Below are 19,893 nucleotides of genomic sequence, written 5' to 3'. Positions count from 1 at the left end.
CCCCTGGAAACCCTGGAGATGCTCCTGGGTCAGGGTCACTTCCACTCCTCTTCCATCAGTGAGAACAGGCAGCGCTGCTCCGTGAGGCGGCCTGTCCCCAGCCAAGGGGCCTGGCCAGGGAGGAGCCTGACCCTCCCTCACCCCAACCTCAGTCCCTAGGCCCTCCCCTCCATGGACAGGGCCCTGGTCTGTCTCCAGCACGGGCTCTTGCTACCCCTCTGACTTGGTACCCAGGGGACCACTGGCCTAGCTGTGCCCAGAGCAGCCTAGGTCTCAGCTCACACCCACCCCTCCTCTCTGGCCCCTGTCCCCTCTTCACGCACCGTGGCCCAGGAGGCGGCTGAGCCCATGACCTGGCTGCTCTCCGTAGGGACCTGGTCTCGGAGTGGAGGCTGACACATGGGAGATGGGGCTGTGATCTGGAGGGTGTTTCTGCTTCTCTGAGGAACCATGGGTAATGCTGCTGTGCCCTCCCGTGTCCTGTGTCCTTCAGGTGACACAAGGGCCCTGGTCCAACCTCCTGGAGAGAGTCCAGCTGGTCTCTCTGGACAGACCCCTAACTCTGATGTCACTCAGCACTGACTCCTCTTCATGTGGTGCAGCTGGACCCTGAGTAGCTCCCTCACTCCCTTCTTAGTGTCATTAGAGTGACCGTCCTGTCCCTGGGCTGGTGAAGCAGGAGCCCCGGAAGCTGGGCGGGAAGATGCAACACAGCCTCCTCAGGACACTTCCGGCTCCGTCTCTTGGATTCAATCTAAGCCTCTCCTTCCTGCCCATCAGCTCAATGCTCAGTGCCTAATGGGATCAGATGCTTCCTCGGGAGCCCTAATGGGCTGCCTTCCACCTGCTTTCTCATCTCTATTTATTGGTCATGATTTCAGACTCCCCAGAAAGCAGCAGAGAACATTCAGTTTTCCCAGTGAGATCAGGGACTGGTAGTGTGGAGGGAGGTGTGAACCACGTGGAGACTTGGGTGGTTAGAGGATGCGGGAGGTGGAGCCTCATGCAGGCCCGGCCCCCAGCGGGGAAGCCAGTTGTGGAGGCGGGGGGGTGGGGGGGGGGTGGGGGGGGTGCATCAAGGAGTGACGTGCTTGCTTTCTTGCTTGCATGCGTGCGTGCCTGGTGTGTGCGTATGGACAGCGTCCCCTTGCCCAGGCCTTCGACTCTGCAGGGACCCCGCTCCTTCCGCCTTTGACGAGGAGGCCTGGCAGCTTGGTTAACGAGTCCTCAGAGAGCCCCTACTAGAGCAGTTTCTCCCAAGGTTTCATCATTTATTGCTCTGTTTTTTAAAGTAAAAATGAACCATCTCTTTGAAAGTAGCACATTTGATACCGATTTGTCGGCGGCTGCTCCTTTCAATTACAGATTTTTCAGGATCTAAAGGTTGAACCTAAATCATTCATGATATTTTATTTCCCAGATTCAGGTGTTTTAACTGTATTAACATTATGAAAACACACAGCGGCAGCTTCCCTGAGAGCTGACATGCGGCAACAGCCTTTGGTTTCTCAGGGATTTGCCGCCAGGAGCTGTCAGTGCCGGGAGCTCGGTCTTCTGACCCGGAAGTGCCTTGGGGCTGTTACACCGCCTCCCGGAAGGGGCTGGATCCATGTGCCCCACGTCTGCAGGCTCATCTATGTGCTCTTCCTTCATCTGTTCAGTGACCACTTCCTGAGAGCTCGCAGGTCCTGGCGCCTTGCTGCGCTTTGGGGCTGCGGAGATGCAGACAAAGTCCAGCCTCCAGACAACTCACCCTTCAGTGAGCGGGACCGTGTCAGCCACTGTGCTGACGGAGGAAGGGTGTGCGGGTTGCTGACCTGGGCAGCACGGCTCCCATCAGCCTCCAGACTTTTCTCTAAAGCTCACATACAGAGCCTCCCTCCATCCCCATCCCCATGGAAAGATGAGCTGCTTCACGAGTCAGGTAGACTGGGCTTCAGTTAGCATATGATTTGCAGGGCATATCGGAGACAACCAGGACTTGGACAACCTAATGGGCACTGCCTCAACACCAGCTCTGTTCTGGGCTCTCCAGACCCTGGGGGACTGAGATCCGTCTTCTTGAGGAACTCACATTCCGAGGGGGGAGCCTCAGAGCTGATGCTGCAGGTGCCCCAGCACTGGGTGTGTCTCCCACCTTACCCAGCCCCACAGCTCTGCTTCCCTCTGTGGCACCTGGAATCAGCATTTCCGTCAGCATCACCACCGGCTGGGTCAGGGCAGTCATCCCGAGTTTGCCCGGTGGACGTGCTGGCTCCCAGGTGCCCCGAGCAGGCTGCAGTCCAACCAGAGCCGAGCTGTCAGCTTGGCCAGGACTGGCCTGGCGCCGACCTTGTCTTATACATTTGGGGTGGTCAGCTCCTCATCCAGGGTCTCCTGAACGGAGGAGCCAGGTCTACCTCCCAGCAGCGGCTCTGTCTGCTCCCATCTGGAAGCCTTGCATCTGGACCCCCCCTGCCTGCCCATCACCCAGAGTCCATCCCTGTTTCTCTGGCAGATTGACCGCAAAAGCTGTGGCCGTGCTGCTGCCCATCCTGGGAACCTCGTGGGTCTTTGGCGTGCTTGCTGTCAACAACCAGGCCATGGTCTTCCAGTACATGTTTGCCATACTCAACTCCTTACAGGTGAGGGCCCAATGGAACTGTCAGCCTGGGAGCTGTCAGCTTTGTGAATAGATGCTGGGTGCAGGTTGCCATGGCAGCAGGAGGCAGAGACTCTGATCTGTTTCCTCCACACACATTCACCTTGTGAGCCCAAAGGGTGGGAGCATCCCTGAGGACAGGGGCATGGATGGGGCACACACCAGGGTCTCTGAGCAAACAGGGCCTGGAGGACCCCATTTACAACAGGGTTGCCTCATTTTTCAGGGCAGTACCTGTGGGAGATACATCTAGCCTGAATGGAAGATGGTCAGCATGTGGGTGGCTCCCGAAAGGGAGCTGGGCATGGAGGGGTGGTGAAGAGGGAGTTACCTCAGGTTCTGAGTTCTCATCCACCTTCTGCATAGAGGGACAGAAAAGGTAACAGCCTGAAAACTGGAGATCTGAGATGCCCAGAGTTGGAGTCCCCAGACCCACAAGCCCCTGGTGGAAGGATGGAGGCGGATGCTCATTGCCATCCATAGCCTACACAGCCGAGCTGCAGGCTGAATCCTGGCAAACGTCACTGCGGCCCAGCCCAGCCCTCACCGTGATGTCCTTGCTGCCCCTGGATCTTCACGACCAGCAGCTGTGTTGCACTTTTAATCTGTAATAAGTCCCTATACACAGCTTCCTTTTGGTTGTCATGGTGACAGGGGATAGGTTGTCGTTGCAGCAGCCCTTAAACACCACAGGTCCTGGGTTCCTCATTTATCCTCTGTGTCCCGGTCTCCTCTTCCATAAAATGGGAACAGTAATAGGACTTACTTCATGGGGCTGCTTTTAGCTCTCAATGAGAGAAGTGTTTGCCTCATGCTGACACAGAGGAGCAGTCTCTAGATGTTTGGGGACATCCTTGTCTTGCATCTGTTTTCATTGTCATCATCATCCGTGGTCTGCCGGTGAGAACACAAGGGCTGTTTAGCTGGTAGGCTTGTGCCCTCCTGCTTGTCCTCCCCAGCAAGTTTGCTCCTCTTCCAGGTTCAGCCAATCTGGGCATGTACCTGTGTCTGTATCTTGGTCATGGTGTCTGTCTGCATCTAGGTTAGATTACAGGACACTCTTCCATCCTCATGGTTTCATGGTGAAGCATCACAGCTCGCTCCCATCCTCTCCAACACCAAGCCATGCCCATGCCACTCTCAGAGTCCATGGGTGACATTGGAAAGAACCCTCAGAAAGTGTTTGTAACAAAAATGCAAGTGGCTCTAATTCTGTGTTTTCTTCCCTTTCTTTCCCAGGGATTCTTCATCTTCCTCTTTCACTGTCTCCTGAATTCAGAGGTATGTCTGCTCCACTTCCTGCCAACATGAATCGGGTTTTTCATTTCTGAAAGGCACAGAGAGCAGGAAAGGTGTGGCCTCATCTGGCTGGTTTCTGGGACTGTAACCCTGAACGAGCCTTGGTGTCTGTAACAGGTTGTGTGCAGGGGGCTGCTTTCCTTCAGTCCTTCCTCCCTCATCCTGGTTGCTAAGCAACATACACAGATCCTCCCTCACTGATGTCACCCAGGGACTGCTGGCTGCATGGAGGACCAGGAGAGATGGAAACAGTGTGGAGTAACTGAGTTGGAGATTCAGGACCTTGTTTGGCATCTGGTATGTTAGGGAGAGAGAGATGCAGATGGGCTCCCAGCAAACCCTCCCCCAAGGCATACAGGAAGCTGGCCTGGGGTGTAAGGAAGACTCTTGACTAGAGAAGGAGGGGGGGCTTTTGTGATGCGGCTTCCAAGGGCACTGGGGCACCTGGAGTGGACTCATTCCTCTTGGTGCAGTCTGGGCCATTGCACCTGCCATGTACTTGGCCACGGGGATGGTGCAGGCTGCTCTGGAGCCCGTCTCTCAGGACCAGTAATCCATAGGAAAAGTTTTACCCTTACATTGTGGGTTTGCTGCCATGTTCCTCGGCATTTGAGCCAGGTGGTACTAGTGGTAAAGAGCCCACTTGCCACTGCAGGAGACATGAGACGTGGGTTCGATCCCAAGGGCTGGAAGATCCCCTGGAGGAGGGTATGGCAACCCAGTCCAGCATTCTTGCCTGGAGAATCCCATGGACAGAGGAACCTGGTGGGCTACAGTCCATGGGGTCGCAAAGAGTTGGTCATCACTGAAGTGACTCAGCACACACACACACACACACACACACACACACACACACACACAGACAACAGGCTGGGATTACCGGGAAATGCCTCTGGAATGTTGATTGAGAACAGGGTGGGAACATGTCCTGCTCTTTCAGGAGACTCTGTCCATTTGCATAGGAGAGGTCAGGCAGAGAGGAAGGAGATGTGGGGCGGGACACACAGGGTGAGTTGCCCAGGATGATGGCAGCCAACGGAGGAGGGAGGTTACATGATTGCAAGGACCAAGGAGCAGCCCTTGGTCGGCTGACCAAGTCAGCAGCAGAGGCTGACTGATCCACGTGGCAGAGGGGGCAGGAAGGAGAGCAGCCTCAGAACCACACACAGCCTGTTCCATGCCTGCATTTGTTCATTTACTGCTCTGGGTGAAGTCTGTGCCAGTCACACGCCCTGCTCCCTTGCTGTTCATTGTTGAGCATGTCCTGTCTCTTTAGCCAGAGCTGTGAGGTCAGCAAAGACCAGGAGATCCAGCTTTCTCCCCGTGCAGGGTTGGGTATGGTGGGGGTTGGTGGGGAGGGGGGCACAGTCTATCTGCCAAACAAATCAGTGACACACAGCGCAGCTCTGGAACCTCTAACGGTTTGGACCTGATACCTCCGAATCCCGTCTCGCCCCACATGTGGTGTTCTGGGCCTGGTGTCAGCACAAATTCCTCAGGACCTTTTAGAATGACCTCTTATTGTTGCTTTTGCCACTTCTGAAATTGCTTCCACTGAGCCTTCCATTCTGCCTTTGAAGGTGAGAGCCGCTTTCAAGCATAAAACCAAGGTCTGGTCCCTCACAAGCAGCTCCAGCCGCCAAGCCAACGTGAAGCCCTTCAGCTCGGACATTGTGAGTGCATGTGGTGTCTTGTCTACACCCCTCCTGCGCCGGCCCATCCTTTTCCGAGTGCCTTCCATCCTCAGCCCGCCTTGACCCAGGGCTCTTGTTCCTTGTCCTCATTGCCTGGAAAGCCAGTCCACGCTGGCCGGGGACTTGCTCCAGCTTCACTGAGCTGCACACAGCTCCCGCCTTGCTGAGAACCAAGGGGTCCTGAGCCTGCGTCTTTCGAGTCCTGAGCCCCAGCCCCTCTGCTTCCTCCTTCCCTAAGCTCCGTTGTCTGCACCGTCTGCGTTGGGCAAATGGCAGGTCAAGGTGACGGAGGCTTGGCTCAGGTGCTGATGCTTATTGGTCAACCCTTTCACACCCAACATAGGTCTGCAGGTGGCACAAGCTGATGTCACACCCCAACAAGGTCCCATCCTCGTGAAATCACCTGAACCTCTCTCCTGCACTTTCCAGGACCAGTACTTCTTATGTTGACTCAGGGAGATGGAAGGTCAATTGACTAAGAAGCAGACACTGGACACTCTGGTGTCCCACAGAGGCACAGAAGTCCCCTGGCACAGCCTGGCCTTTACATCAGGGCTCCTCCCCCTACAGATGCCTAAAAAATTGAGCTTGAATGATCAGGGGTCTGAACAAGCCACACACTTTTCAGTGCTGGGCTTGGATGTGTGGTTCCTCGTCCTCTGCCCTGCAGACCCCCGGGCATGGCCCCCAGGCAGCCTGGAGCAGGTGGTGTCCTGCATTCTCAGTGCAGTGCAGCTTCCTACCTGTCAGGTCCTTGCTCAGGGATCCCGTCTCAGGAAGTCCTTCCTAGACAGCACTGAACAAAAGTGCTCCCTCCCTATTCCAGCATCCTTTGCCTGCCTCCCAGTCCCGGGAGTTGTTCAGTTTATTCATTTGCTTGATGGCCATTGTCCGCCTCCCCCATCAGAATGTAAGCTCCATGAGAGCAACGGTCTGGTCAGCTTGGCTCACTGGAGTGACCTCAGAGCCTCCCTTAGTCTCTGGTGCATGGCGTGCTCCATAAGTCAACACAGAGGGAATGAGCAAATAAGTGGATGGATGAATACATGTGCGAATGGATGAATGAATGAAGAAAGGACAGATTGATGAGTGAATGACTGCAGGGTTGAGTGCACCCCAGAAGCTGGGAGCTACGAGGCAGGCAAATGCTTGCCAAGAAGGTGGAGAAAAGTGCTCATCTTTCTGGGGAGCAGTGCTGCTTCCTCTCACTAGGGAGGATTCTCAAGCAGCTTTCTGGCCCAAGGCTTTGCTCTCCGCACTCCCGGGGCGCCATGGGTTTCTTGTCTCAGAGCAGAGTCTTCACTCCTTGCTCCTTCATGGTTTGCAGATGAACGGGACCCGGCCTGCTACAGGCTCCACCAGGCTCAGCCCTTGGGACAAGAGCAGCCACTCCGGACACCGCGTGGACCTGTCTGCCGTGTGAGCAGAGAGGCTGAAGACCTGGCCGGCCTGCTGCTCAGAACCCCTCCACCTGCTGCAAACAGAACACAAGCAACGCTCTGCCTTTGCCTCTGGGCCCCTCTCCTCATTACCGTCTGGACCCGGGGGTCACAGCCTGAGAGAGCTGTCCTCACCTGTGACCTGCCCACGTGACAGAGTCCACCACCCTGCCTGCAGCCTGATACACAGAGGCAGGGGGTGAGACCCGGGGGCAGAGACTTCCCCTTCATCCCTGCCAGCGCACACAGCACAGGGCCCTCCACACTGGGCGCACAGTGGCTGTAGCACCGGGTGAGAAGTTTAACCTCTGCCTGGTGATGGGGACTTTGGACCGAAGTGCTGGTGTCTGCAGGGGAGGGTCGGGTGGAGGCCACTGCCCATGAGTATGTTTTCCACCTGCCGACTCCACCCAACAATAGCATCCCCAATGCCAGGCATCTGCCGAAGAGTGACTCTTTCTGCAGGGTGGTGCCAGCCTGGGCCAGCCCCACATCTGCTCGCATGGCCGCACTGGGCCTCTGCTGATGCCCAGGACTGTGGGGTGGAGACGCTGGCCGCCCAGCCCCTGTCTGTGCACGGGGATCTCACCAAGGCAAAGAGCTCCACAGAGGGTGGGGCCTTCTGCTCCGAAAGCATCTCAGCCCGTTCCTCGTGAGTGTTGGCTCTTCAGATTCAAAGTCAGCCTTAAAATCCACGCCCCTTCTCCTTTCCTGGCACCTGAGCCTTCTCTGTGTTCAGCCTTCCCTGGTAGGCCAGAAGAGCCACCGTTTTCCAAGGCGTACCATCCCTAGGATTTCTTCCTCATCACTTGCAAATGCTTTTCTGGTTTTCCAAAGAGTGGATCACAGTGGAGAGTAGCACGGTACGGTACGTGACTGCACGTTGCTGCAAAGACGCCTTGACAGAGCCACTTGGCAGGCTGCTCTTGAGTGCGGGGGAGAATCAAGAACCCCCATCCTGACTGACCTAGGGAGGGAGGGGGTGGCATTGGCTGTGTCTTCTGAGTTGATGTTTATTTATAGACCTAGACCTGGACTCAGCCCCCTAGGGGACGCAGTGATCCTTACGACCCCATGTTTGGGCGAGATCCCGTGGAACGCTAGGGTTTGTGATCCTAGACGTGAACCGAAACGCCATGGAATTGTTGGGAAACAGACTACGAAAGGTTGCACTGTGAGTGCTTGTGAAATGTATGGGTAAGAAATTCCAACCTGTTTTTGATACTGGAAAATCTTCCTTGAAAACTGTGACAGCGATAGCATTAAAGCCCCTGCCCCCCGACGACCGTCCCATCCTGTCTCCTCACCTCTGCTGTGTCTCCTGGTGAGTTTCAATGTGGTTTTGTAGACCTTTTCCCATCTTCCTCTGCACCTTCATAAAGGAACTCCTGCCCTGATGCCCTGATGACGATGAGTGTTAACAGTCATCTTCAAGCATCTCCTGCTGTGTTGAGGGTGGGGTTAACCTCTGTCCTTCCACAGGGAGGAGGGGTCCCCAGATGTACACCTGGCGGATGCCGGCAAAGACCCCGGTGTTTGGTGAAAAGTATGGCTGGCCCCCGCTCTAAGTGTCTTGTGATTCCAGAAGCCAGGTCACCTGTAACTTGGCATTATATCCTTGTGCCCAAGAACACCTAGAAGTGAGAACACTGTATTCTTAAGATTTACACTTGGATTTTTTTTTTCTTATTTAGTTTCTGGTGAAGCAAATCAAATAAGGAACTGTCTTTATTTTACATAGAATTCTTTGTTTTTTAAAAAAATCTGCATATTCACCCTACATAGCTAATATATCAGGAGAAGTAATGAACAACTTTTTATCTCTAAAGAATGAGAGTGGTGCACTTTATTTATAGGCTATATATTTTGGCTTCTGCGGTACTCTATTATCTACACATAATTTGGCCAAAGATAAGCAATTGGGAAGAATTGTGTGTTTAAAGTAGTTTATAGCACAGGAAAGGTGATGAATGCCACTTTATAGTGAATATATGTTGTGACTTTTATGAAATAAACTCTTAATGTCCTTTAAGTAAAATGTGGTCCGTAACATCTTTTGCTGGTGGAAGGCAAGCAAGACTGTGTATCTCTTGACAAAAATCTATCGGGAAACACACGTGGATAAAATTCTATCCTGGGATTCACTCGACAGACTTCCATTCAGTGCTTTCTATGTCCTGAGCACAGTCTGGCTCTGGGGACTCTGCCTTGGACGATGCCCCACCCTATCCAGCAGCCTCCCGGGTAGGGAAGAACAACAGATAGTGGAATTTTTGCAGCCCTGTGTTCCTCAGGTTAATGTACTGTGCAGAATATTGGTGCTGCTTTTTTTTTTAACTTACCAACATGTTTTATTTTAGCTAATATATCAAAAATATTTCAACACAATATTGAAGAATTATCGAGCTATTTTATATTCTTATATACCAAGTCTTTAAACATGGTTTATTATTTTTTATTAAAGATTTTTATACAGTTTTTAAAGTTAATACTCCATTTACAATTATTAAAAAATATTGGCTATATTCCCCATGTTGTACAGTACAACTTTGTAGTTGATCTTACACCCAACAGTTTGTACCTCCCACTCCCCCATCCCTATACTGCCCCACCTCCACTGGTGACCACTAGTTTGTTCTCTGTATCTGTGAGTCTGCTGCTTTTTTGTTAAAATCACTAGTTTGTTGTGAACCCCTAGTGGCTCAGACAGTAAACAATCTGCCTGCAATGCATGGCATTGGAGTGGGCAACCCACTCCAGTATTCTTGCCTGAAAATCGATGACAGAGGAGGCTGGTGGGCTCAGTCCATGGGATCGCATAGAATTGGACATGACTGAGCATGCACGCGTGGCATAGTTTGTTGTGTAGATTACACACACACACACACATACACACACACACACGCACATACTGGTGCTTCTTCATGGGAGGTTCAGAGATCCTTCCAGCTATAGTTACTCATTTGCTTTGTCATGCTGCTCTTGGTTCTTCTTACACGTGATCTACTCGGTCTTACATCCTGTCTGCTGTGCAGACATCTGCTTTTAAACTTGATGTACTGATATACTGTAGGGACTTCCCTGGTGGTCCAGTGCTTAAGAATTCACCCTGCAATGCAGGGGAATGGGTTTGATCCCTGGCTGGGGAACTAAGATCTCACATGCTGTGGAGCAGCCAAGCCCTCGTGATGCAACTGCTGAGCCTGTGCACTCTGGAGCCTGTGTGCCACAGCTAGAGAGTCCATGTGCCGCAACGGAAGATCCCATGTGCTGCAGCTAAGACCAAACACAGTCAAATAAATAAAAAAATAATATAACAAAAATTAAGTTGATGTATTCTCTTAAACTGTTTTCCATATTACTAGGTATTATTCATAATCATAATGTATATACATAAACATTTAATTGCATACTATATTTTACCAAAACTTTGCACTATTATACAATGCAATGATTGCTATGCTTCTATAGCCCTCCAGGCTCCTCATGGAATTCTCCAGGCAAAAATACTGGAGTGGGTAGCCATTCTCTTCTCCAAGGGATCGTCCCAACCGAGGGATCAAACCCAGGTCTCCTACATTGCAGATGGATTCTTTACCAGCTGAGCCACCAAGGACCCCTCTATATTATGTACAAGATATAAGTATTTAGTTATATTCATATTATACATGCATTTAATGTATTTTATATCTATTTTATCTATAGATTGATGGGTATTAGTGTCTTTGAGGTCTTTCTGCTTATGACTTTTTTCTTATATTCATTACTATCCAGGTTAAAATTTCAAGATTGGGTTTTTGCTTCAAAAAGAGTAAATAATTCCATCACTCTTGAAACATTTTGCCAAAATATTGAGAGTCATTTCTCACTGCCAATGATAGCTTATTAATATTCTCATTTTCCAAATGTTTTTACCAGCAAAGAGCATTATCAGTGTTTTTATCACCAACTTAGTGTGTGTGAAATGTCATGATTTGCATTTCTCTGCTCACTTCTGGGGCTGAGGTATCTGGCACATGTGGGCTTGCTTTTTCCTCTTTCTCGTAGAAGCGGGGGATGAACGCACTGACTCGACAGGGGAAAGGTTTCCCTTCTTTGTGGTTCTTCCTCGCTGTGCTCTGAGAGCATCTCAGTAAAGGTGCTCCGACGGCTGAGGTGAAGGGGGCTTGTTGAGGGTCGGAGTCTGATGATGCCCCCGCAGCCCCTGTACTGCACGAGCGTGAGCCGGAGCCCCCCGCTCACGGTTTAGGTCCATGTTGGAGACCAGTCAGCACCCGGGGTGCCATTCCAGCTCTCTTGGGGTGTTGGAGGAGGGGGGTGCAGGCCGGGTGGGGTGCCGTGGCTGCCTCTTCTGTTGCAGATGTTCCTCCTCCATCAGTCACGAGGCCTGAGTGTAGTGGGTGGGGCAGGGTGCCCCAGAAAGGATGCCTCGAGGTGGAGCCCCATCGCAGACCTGGAGGGGTTCTGATGCCCTCCGGGTCCCCGCATCCCTTCCGCCAGAGCCCACAGACCTGCCTTTTACAGCAGTGTTCTCAGGCCATCTTTCCTGCAGAGATGCCTCAGAACTTGGAGTCCAGACACAGAGGACTGTTTTTCTGGGCTGCGATTGGCCTTTCAACTCTGTTTTCACCATGTTTGGGGAGTTTGGGTGTGAGTCCTGGGCTGTAGGGCGTGGGTGGGGGGGCGCGGTGGGTAGAGGTGGTGCTCTGTTCTCATTATTGGCTAGGTTCCTGCTTCTGGTCTTTTTTTCTAATTTTATTATTATTTTTAATTGAGGTACAGTTGACATACAACATTATAATATTGTTAGGTGTACAACATAATGACTTGATATTTGTATACATTGCAAGATCACCACCACAAGTCTGATTAATATCATCATATGTAGCTACAGAATTTCTTTTCTTGTGATGAGAACTTTTAAGATCTATTCTCAAAAACTTTCAAATATTCTAATAGAACATTATTAACTACAGTTTCCATGTTGTATGTTATTTTCCTAGGACTTGCTTATTTTATAACTGGAACTTTGTACCTTTTTAATCCCCTTCATCCATTTCACCTACTCCCAACACCCTACCCTACTGCCCCCATCCCTGTCTCCGGCACTATCAATATACTCCCTGTTTCAATGAGTTTGGCTTTTTTAGATTCTTCTGGTAAGTGAGATCATACAATTCTTATCTTTCTCTGCCTGACTTACTTCACATGGAAAAATGCCCTCTGGGGACATTCATGTGGTCTCAAACTGCAGGACTTCCTTCTTTAGGCAGCTGAGTAATATTCATTGTGTGTAATATATATTCACATGTATCTATCTGTCTATATGCCACATTTATTTATCCATTCATTCCTTGACATTGATTCTGTATTCTGCAACTTAATTGAATTCATTTGCTAGTTCCAACAGTTTTTGGTGGAATATTTAGGGTTTTCTGAAAATCCTAATTTCATTTTTTCCTTTATGATTTGGATGATTTTTATTTATTTATTTTTTTGCCTTAATTTTCTGGCTGGGATTTCCAGTGTTATTTAACTCCTGTGTTGAATAAGAGTGGTAGGAGTGGGCATCCTTGTCTTGTTTCTAGCTTAGCGGAAAAGATTTCAACATTTCATTATTGAGTATGTTATTTGTGGGCTTGTCAAGTATGGCCTTTATTATGTTAAGTTTTTAATCATGATTGAATATTGTATTTTGCCAAAGAGTTTTCTGTGTCTATTGAGATGGTAATATGATTTTATCTTTTATTCTATTAATATGGTTTATCCTATTACTGATTGAATATGTGGAACTATCCTCGCATCCCAGAGATAAATCATGGTGTATTATTATTATTTTTTAAGATTCTGTTGAATTCAGTTTGCTAGTATTTTGTTGAAAATTTTTCCATCTGTATTTATCAGAGATATTGGCCTGTGGTTTTCTTTTCTTGTAGTGTCCTTGTCTGGCTTTGATATCTTAGTAATACTGGCCTTGTAATGAGTTTGAAAGTGTTCCCTCCTTTTCAATTTGTTAGAAGAGTTTGAGAAGGATGGTGTTAGTTTTTCTTTATATTCTTGGTAGAATTCACCAGTAACCATCTGGTCTTGGGCTTTTCTTTTTTGGAAGGTTTTTGATTATTGATTCAACCTCATTACTTAATATTAGTTGGATTTTTTGTACTTTCATGATTCCGTGTTGGTAGGTTGTATCTTTCTAGGAATTTATTCATTATTCTAGGTTTTCCAATTTTTTGGCATATAGTAGTTTATAATACACTCTTACAAGTCTGTGGTGTTCTGTAGTACTTATGTGGTATTGGTTGTAATGTGCCCTCTTTAATTTCCAGTTTTGTTTGAGCCCTCTGTCTGTTTTTTTTTTTTTTTTTTTTGGTGATACCGTCTCTCAGCTGTGAATGTTCTGAGGCTTTCTCAGGCCTGTTCTATGGACACACCTACTGCATACATCTTATTCCCTCTTGTGATAGAATTCTTAAGCTCACAGACCTTCTCTCCATCCGGCAAAGCTCCGGGCTGAGTACTGAGCCTCCTTTTGCTGTCCCAAGGGTGGTGCTGATTGCTGAGATTTGTGGAGTTTCGCCCAGGCTCACTTAGTCAGGCCGAATTTCTGCATATGCTCACAGCTGTCTTTCAAAAGCCTACTCTTGGGGCAGCTGGTAGTGTACAGAGGCACCTGCCACATGGTGGTGGTTCTGTGTGTGTGTGTGTGTGTGAGAGAGAGAGAGAGAGAGAGAGAGATTCATGGAGCACTGAGGGTTTCTGTCGGCCAGCTTGGGGATTAAGGTCCAGCCTCCTGATGGAGTCTATAATGTGTTGGAGTCTGTGTCTTTTTCATGCAAGAGCCCTGTCTGCTGTTCTCCCAGCCTGCTCCCTGCCCTCTGGTAAGGCAGCACATCCCAGCATTTTGCATGGGATGAAAGAGATGTGAGTCTTTGGCAGCGTCAACAGTTGGGGAAGCCAGGTGCTCACTCATACTCTCTCGTTTTACCCCGTGGGAGAAATCAGAGTCCAGGAAGATCTCTCTTGGCCCCAAGTTGTGCAGGGAATGAGTAATGTGGGTAAAGTGAAACTGCTTTTCTACATTTTCAGAGCATCCAACTTCACATTGTTTTCCTCTGACAGTACCTGGAACCTCTCCACTGGACTTCTGGATTTCCACAAGGCTTTCTCATCTGTTGGTGGTTGTCTAAATTGATGATCTTTGGAGGGAAGATGGTAGAAAACTCTTTGTCTGCCATGATGTCTCTCCAGAGCAAATGCTTTATTTTGATAAAGTGAAATATGTTAATTTTATCTTTGTCAATTATGCTTTTGGTGTTATGTCTAAGAAATATTTAACAAATCTTAGTTTGAAAAGATTTCCTAGTATATTTTCTTCTAGGCATGCTATAGATTTATTTTATTGAAGTGTATTTGATTTATAGTTTTGTATTGATTTCTTCTGTACAGTAAAGTAACTGAATTATACATATATATACATATACATAAACATATTCTTTTCCATTATGATTTGTCACAGGGTGTTAAATATAGTCTATTCATTTTAATCGGTTTTCTTTTTTATGGCTGAGTAATATTCCATTGTATATATGTACCACATATTCTTTATGCATTCATCTGTCAGTGGACATCTAGGTTGCTTCCTTGTGTTGGCTGTTGTGAATAGTGCTGCTATGAACATAGGGGTGAAAGTTTCTTTTCAGATTACAGTTTTTTCTGGATATTTACCCAGAAGTGGGATTGGTGGATCATATGGTAGCTCTATTTTTAGTTTTTTAAAGTACCTCCATACTGTTCTCCATAGTGGCTGCACCAATTTACATTCCCACCCACAGTAGGAGAGTTCCCTTTTCTCCATGCCCTCTTCAGCATTTGTTATTTGTAGACTGATGATGGTCGTTCTGACTGGTATGAGGTGATGGATACCTCATTGATTTACATTTCACTAGTAATTAGTGACGTTGAGCATTTTTCATGTGCCTATCGGCCATTTGTATGTCTCCTTTGGAGAAAGCAGACATGTTATAGTTTTAGTTGAAAATTTAAGTATACAGTCCTTTAAAGATTAAATTTTGTATAAGGTTTGAAGTTTGAGTCAAGACTCATTCTTTTGCCCATCAATATTCTTGTGGACATCCAGTGGGGCCAGTCTCCTTCATATGAGGCTCTTTCCTTTTACCTTTGAATTGTCTTTGCTCCTTTGTCAAAGATCAGTTGACTGTATGTGTGTGGTTTTCATCCTGGGATCTCTTGTCTGTTCCATTGTCCATGTGTCTGCTTTTTTCCTACCAATACTACACTGTCTTTATTACTACAGCTTTTTACAGCTTTTTAGGAAGTCTTCAAATCAGGAAGTGGTGTGAGTGAGTAGCCATTTCCTTTTCCAGGCGATATTCCCAACCCTGGGATCAAACCCGGGTGTCCTGCATTGTGGGTAGATTCTTTACCTTCTGAGCCACCAGAGAAGCCCTCTTAACATTAACAATGGTTAGTTTACATTTCCTGTCAACAACTGTGTAATAATATGTGGTCTAGTTCTGATGCTTCTTTTGTTGTTTTACTTGCCTTACAATTTTTTTCTTGTTATTGAAAGCTAAACGTCTTTGCACTGGGTATTAGAAACTGGGGTAAATAGGTATTTAGTGTAAGGATTTGTGTTAATCCGACTAGAAGCTGAGCTGTGTTGAATGTTCAGTATAGCTTAGGTGCCTGAGCTTCAATTCCTTCTTTACTCTTGACTTTGAACTTTCCCTATGGACAGTACTCCTCGTAGAGCCTGCATCTTACAGCACTTTCAACCTAACGTGTTAATATACTGGCTGTTTTTTGCTGTGATGTTAATACATGAGGTAGGAAACATGTTCCCTAACATTATGATAAATCTCCATCTTTTAGAGCGTCTATGTCTAGGGAGGTGACTCTCACAACTGTTTCTCTAGTGATAGAGCATTTCTTCCCTCTCTGGGGAGATAGAAAGCCCAGAGTGGGCTGGGAAGTCAAGAATGCTCTTTCCCCCCCCAGACAGAAAAAGGCTTTGATAAAGCACTTCCTGTGAAAAGTAGGGTTGTTGTTGATAATATGATGGGAGTGAGCTATGACTCCTTGTTTTCTGGCTGCCATTTTTTTTTCTGTCACTTAACCAAGTGCACATTGGCTGTGGTGAAGATGCTGTCTCTCCTCCAACCCCCTGACCTCTTTATTGCCTCCCTGCAGACTCAGAGACCTTAGACCAAAGACTCCAGCATGCAGAGTCTGCATCCTGCAAAGGCAGCCACAGCTGGGCCCCCCTCCATGTCCCCAAGCAGCAGGAAGGGCCCTGTGTACCTCTTGCTTGGGGCTGAGGGAGGGAGGGCTGAGGGGAGTTGTAGTCCACGGGGCGGGGACACCACTCAGATGCTGCCCTGTCATCTCCCCAAGCCCATTCCTCCAGCCTGACAGCCATTCTTGAAGGAGACTTCATCACGAAGAGTAATGGACCAAATGGAGTCTGTCCAGATAAACGAGTTAATGGCCTGATGGCTGCATCTGTGTAGCTTGTTCACATAATTGGATATTCTGGAGCTTCCTCTGCTTCAAGCTGTGTTTGTCGATTAAACAGCAAGCATCCCTGGCCCCAGGTTCTATTCCTGGTTTTACAGATTCCCTGGGGTGAGAGAGCTTTCCTGAGTGTATTGACTTTCTCCCTTCTCTCCCTGCTGGATCCTATAGATAGATGCTGTGCTGTGTTTAGCCGCTCAGTCATGTCTGACTCTTTGTGACCCCATGGACTGTAGCCTGCCAACCTCCTCTGTCCATGGGTGTTCTCCAGCAAGAATGCTGGAGTGGGTTGCCATGCCCTCCTCCAAGGGATCTTCTTAACCCAGGGATCGAACCCAGGTCTCCCACATTGCAGGCGGATTCTTTACCAACTGAGCCACCACCAGGGAAGCCCTATAGATGGATACTGGGCAGGTTCTTTCCAAATGGGATGGGGAACATGGGACACACAGAATGCTCACACCTGGCCCTGATGGAAGAGTTACTCTGACTTTCCCAGCACTCATCCCAGGACACAGGCTATGGGTGCCATGGCTTTGTGTGAAGCTGGTCCCCAAATTTGGAGGTGGCTGAGAAGGTTGGGAGAGTCAAGTCAGATAAGGACAGTGGCTTTAGTCAGAATGTAGATGTGGGGGCTGGAGCTCAAGCAGCCATCTTGGAACATGAGGAAGAATCAGCTATTGGGAAATTCCTAGTAACAAGACAGAGGCGCTTCCTTCCCTATGACCATGAACAATATTGCCAGCCCCGGCCACACTTCTCTAGGCTTGGGTTTTGTGAGGGAGAGTAGCTTCTGTCTTGTGTGAGCGCCTGTGGCCTGTGGTTTGTAGTTACTCACCGCTGTCTTGCCCCACCCAATGCGGCCGCAGTGGGTGCATTTCTTCCTTCTGTGCTGTGCTGACTGGACAAAGCAGCCGTTGTCCAGCTCCTCAGAGAACAACGTGCTCACGAGTCCCCTGGGGCCGCTGACACTGCAGATACTGATGCTGGGGCCTGGGATTCTGTATTTCCGGCCTCCCAGGGGATGCCAGGTACATGCAACTCCCTGACCACATTTGGGGCCTAGAACTCCTCTGCCTCACGCCTCAACCCCAGTGTTCTCACCGTCCCACCCAGGGTAGCTCCTGCCTGGCTCTGCCCACAGGAGCAGCTGCTGGAGAAGAGATCAACAGAGAGGGTTTTCATGTCATGGGTCAATGGGGAACAGGGGCTCTGCAGTGATGTGGGTCCTGGAGGAAACCCATCACCTCCCCTCACCTGGCTGCTCCTGCGGGCTTCATTCCACAGCAGGAAACTGGGCCATCGTGATATGAGAGGCCCAGAACGGGTCCAGAGGATGAGTTCATATTTGAAGTAGGTTTTCTGAGCCTTTTCTGGGTCTTCAGAGTGGTTTCCCTTCTACCTTCCAAAGGTTGGTTAGAAACTGAAGGCTGCAACCTAGGATCCCTATTATTCCATTCATTCGCATCTAAAGATGCTCAGTCCCCTCCCAACTGCTGGTCAGCCTGGACTCAGAAAGTCACTCTCCCTCCAGCCCCTCCCATCCTCCCTGTGGCCTCTGCACAAATTCTCAGTCTAAGCACTGCTGGGGGAAGCGCAGCGCCTGGGCAGGAGAGCAGGGCTGCAGGGACTGTCACCACAGCCTCCGTCTGGGGTCCCCGGTCCTCAGCACTTTCTCTCATTACCACACTGCTCCACGGGGAATGGGTCTGGGCTTCACCAGCTTATGGTGAGTCCTCAGACCTCCCACTCATACTTGTGCAGTCTTCCTGGCCAGCTGAAAGCCTTCTGCTGCTTTGTGTGTGAAATCTCCATATCACTTTTTTTTTTTTTTTTTTTTTGAGCAATGAATCAAGCTTTAGGGAGCTCATCTATTTATTTGTTTGCATTTATGAATTTTTAAAGAGTATTTTCTTGAGTCAGAAGTTTCAAGATCAGGGATTATGGGGAAAAAATGAGCCAGTGAATATTAGACTCCAGATACACTAATATATTTAAATTAATTTCCAACTCTAATCAATTTCCATAGCTGTAATCAGTGCTAAAATAGTTTTTTTTGGTTCTGTTGTATCATCGTCATTGTCGTCTTTTATATCCATCCCCAAGCATCCAAGAGCTAACAACTCTGTTTGGATGATAAGCATTGAAAAATGTTTTCTTTTTTATTATAAAAATGCATAATCATTGTAGAAAGTGTGTTAATTATTGATGAGCAAAAGGAAGGAAAATAATCACCTATTAATATGATTCTAAAAAGCCTCTTGATGAAAGTGAAAGAGGAGAGTGAAAAAGTTGGCTTAAAGTTTAACATCCAGAAAACTAAGATCATGGCATCTGGTTCCATCACTTCATGGCAAATAGATGAGGAGACAGTGGAAACAGTGTCAGACTTTATTTTTTGGGGCTCCAAAATCACTGCAGATGATGACTGCAGCCATGAAATTAAAAGACGCTTACTCCTTGGAAGGAAAGTTATGACCAACCTAGATAGCATATTAAAAAGCAGAGACTGCTTTGCCAACAAGGGTCCGTCTAGTCAAGGCTATGGTTTTTCCCGTGGTCATGTATGGATGTGAGAATTGGACTGTGAAGAAAGCTGAGCACCGAAGAATTGATGCTTTTGAACTGTGGTGTTGGAGAAGACTCCTGAGAGTCCCTTGGACTGCAAGGAGATCCAACCAGTCCATCCTAAAGGAGATCAGGCCTGGGTGTTCATTGGAAGGACTGATGCTGAAGCTGAAACTCCAATACTTTGGCCACCTCATGCGAAGAGCTGACTCATTGGAAAAGACCCTGATGCTGGGAGGGATTGGGGGCAGGAGGAGAAGGGGATGACAGAGGATGAGATGGCTGGATGGCCTCACTGACTCAATGGACACGGGTTTGAGTAAACTCCTGGAGTTGGTGATGGACAGGAAGGCCTGGTGTACTGCGATTCATGGGGTCACAAAGAGTCGGACACAACTGAGTGACTGAACTTAACTGAACTGAATATGATTCTGCCAGTGAGACAACAGTGATAAATATTCTGTGGTTTTTCAGGTTGTGTGTATGAGTTTGAGTGTGTACACACATACCTGTGTGTGCATCTATCTCAATGACAATGGGTTCTGATTACACACATTTTATTGTACCTGCTTTTCCATAACAATTGAATGTATCAATAGAATGTAGCTTTTTAATGACATCAAATCATTCTTCTGCAGCAGGAATTGTCCTCTGGATCCCAGAGTCCCATGAGGAGTCTTTAAAAGTAATTGGACCCCCGGGTTCTCCCTGGAGC

At 48.5% G+C, this 19,893-nt stretch overlaps 1 protein-coding gene across 2 annotated transcripts in view; it reads left to right on the top strand.

The window, feature by feature from the left end:
• The window catches only part of ADGRD1 (adhesion G protein-coupled receptor D1), a 174,094-nt gene extending 164,983 nt beyond the window's left edge, over window positions 1–9,111 (top strand). For both annotated transcript variants that reach the window (XM_043488811.1, XM_043488803.1), the window contains 4 exons: window positions 2,498–2,624; window positions 3,881–3,922; window positions 5,521–5,613; window positions 6,962–9,111. In XM_043488811.1, the coding sequence (XP_043344746.1) occupies window positions 2,498–2,624; window positions 3,881–3,922; window positions 5,521–5,613; window positions 6,962–7,057 (358 nt within the window). In that variant the 3' untranslated portion in view covers window positions 7,058–9,111. The remainder of the gene's footprint in view (window positions 1–2,497; window positions 2,625–3,880; window positions 3,923–5,520; window positions 5,614–6,961) is intronic.
• Window positions 9,112–19,893: the final 10,782 nt, after the last annotated feature.

Source organism: Cervus canadensis, chromosome 1 (assembly GCF_019320065.1).
Source record: "Cervus canadensis isolate Bull #8, Minnesota chromosome 1, ASM1932006v1, whole genome shotgun sequence".
NCBI classification, from domain to species: domain Eukaryota; kingdom Metazoa; phylum Chordata; class Mammalia; order Artiodactyla; family Cervidae; genus Cervus; species Cervus canadensis.
Note: the sequence above shows the minus strand (reverse complement) of the source record. Positions and strands in the feature narration are given on the sequence as shown.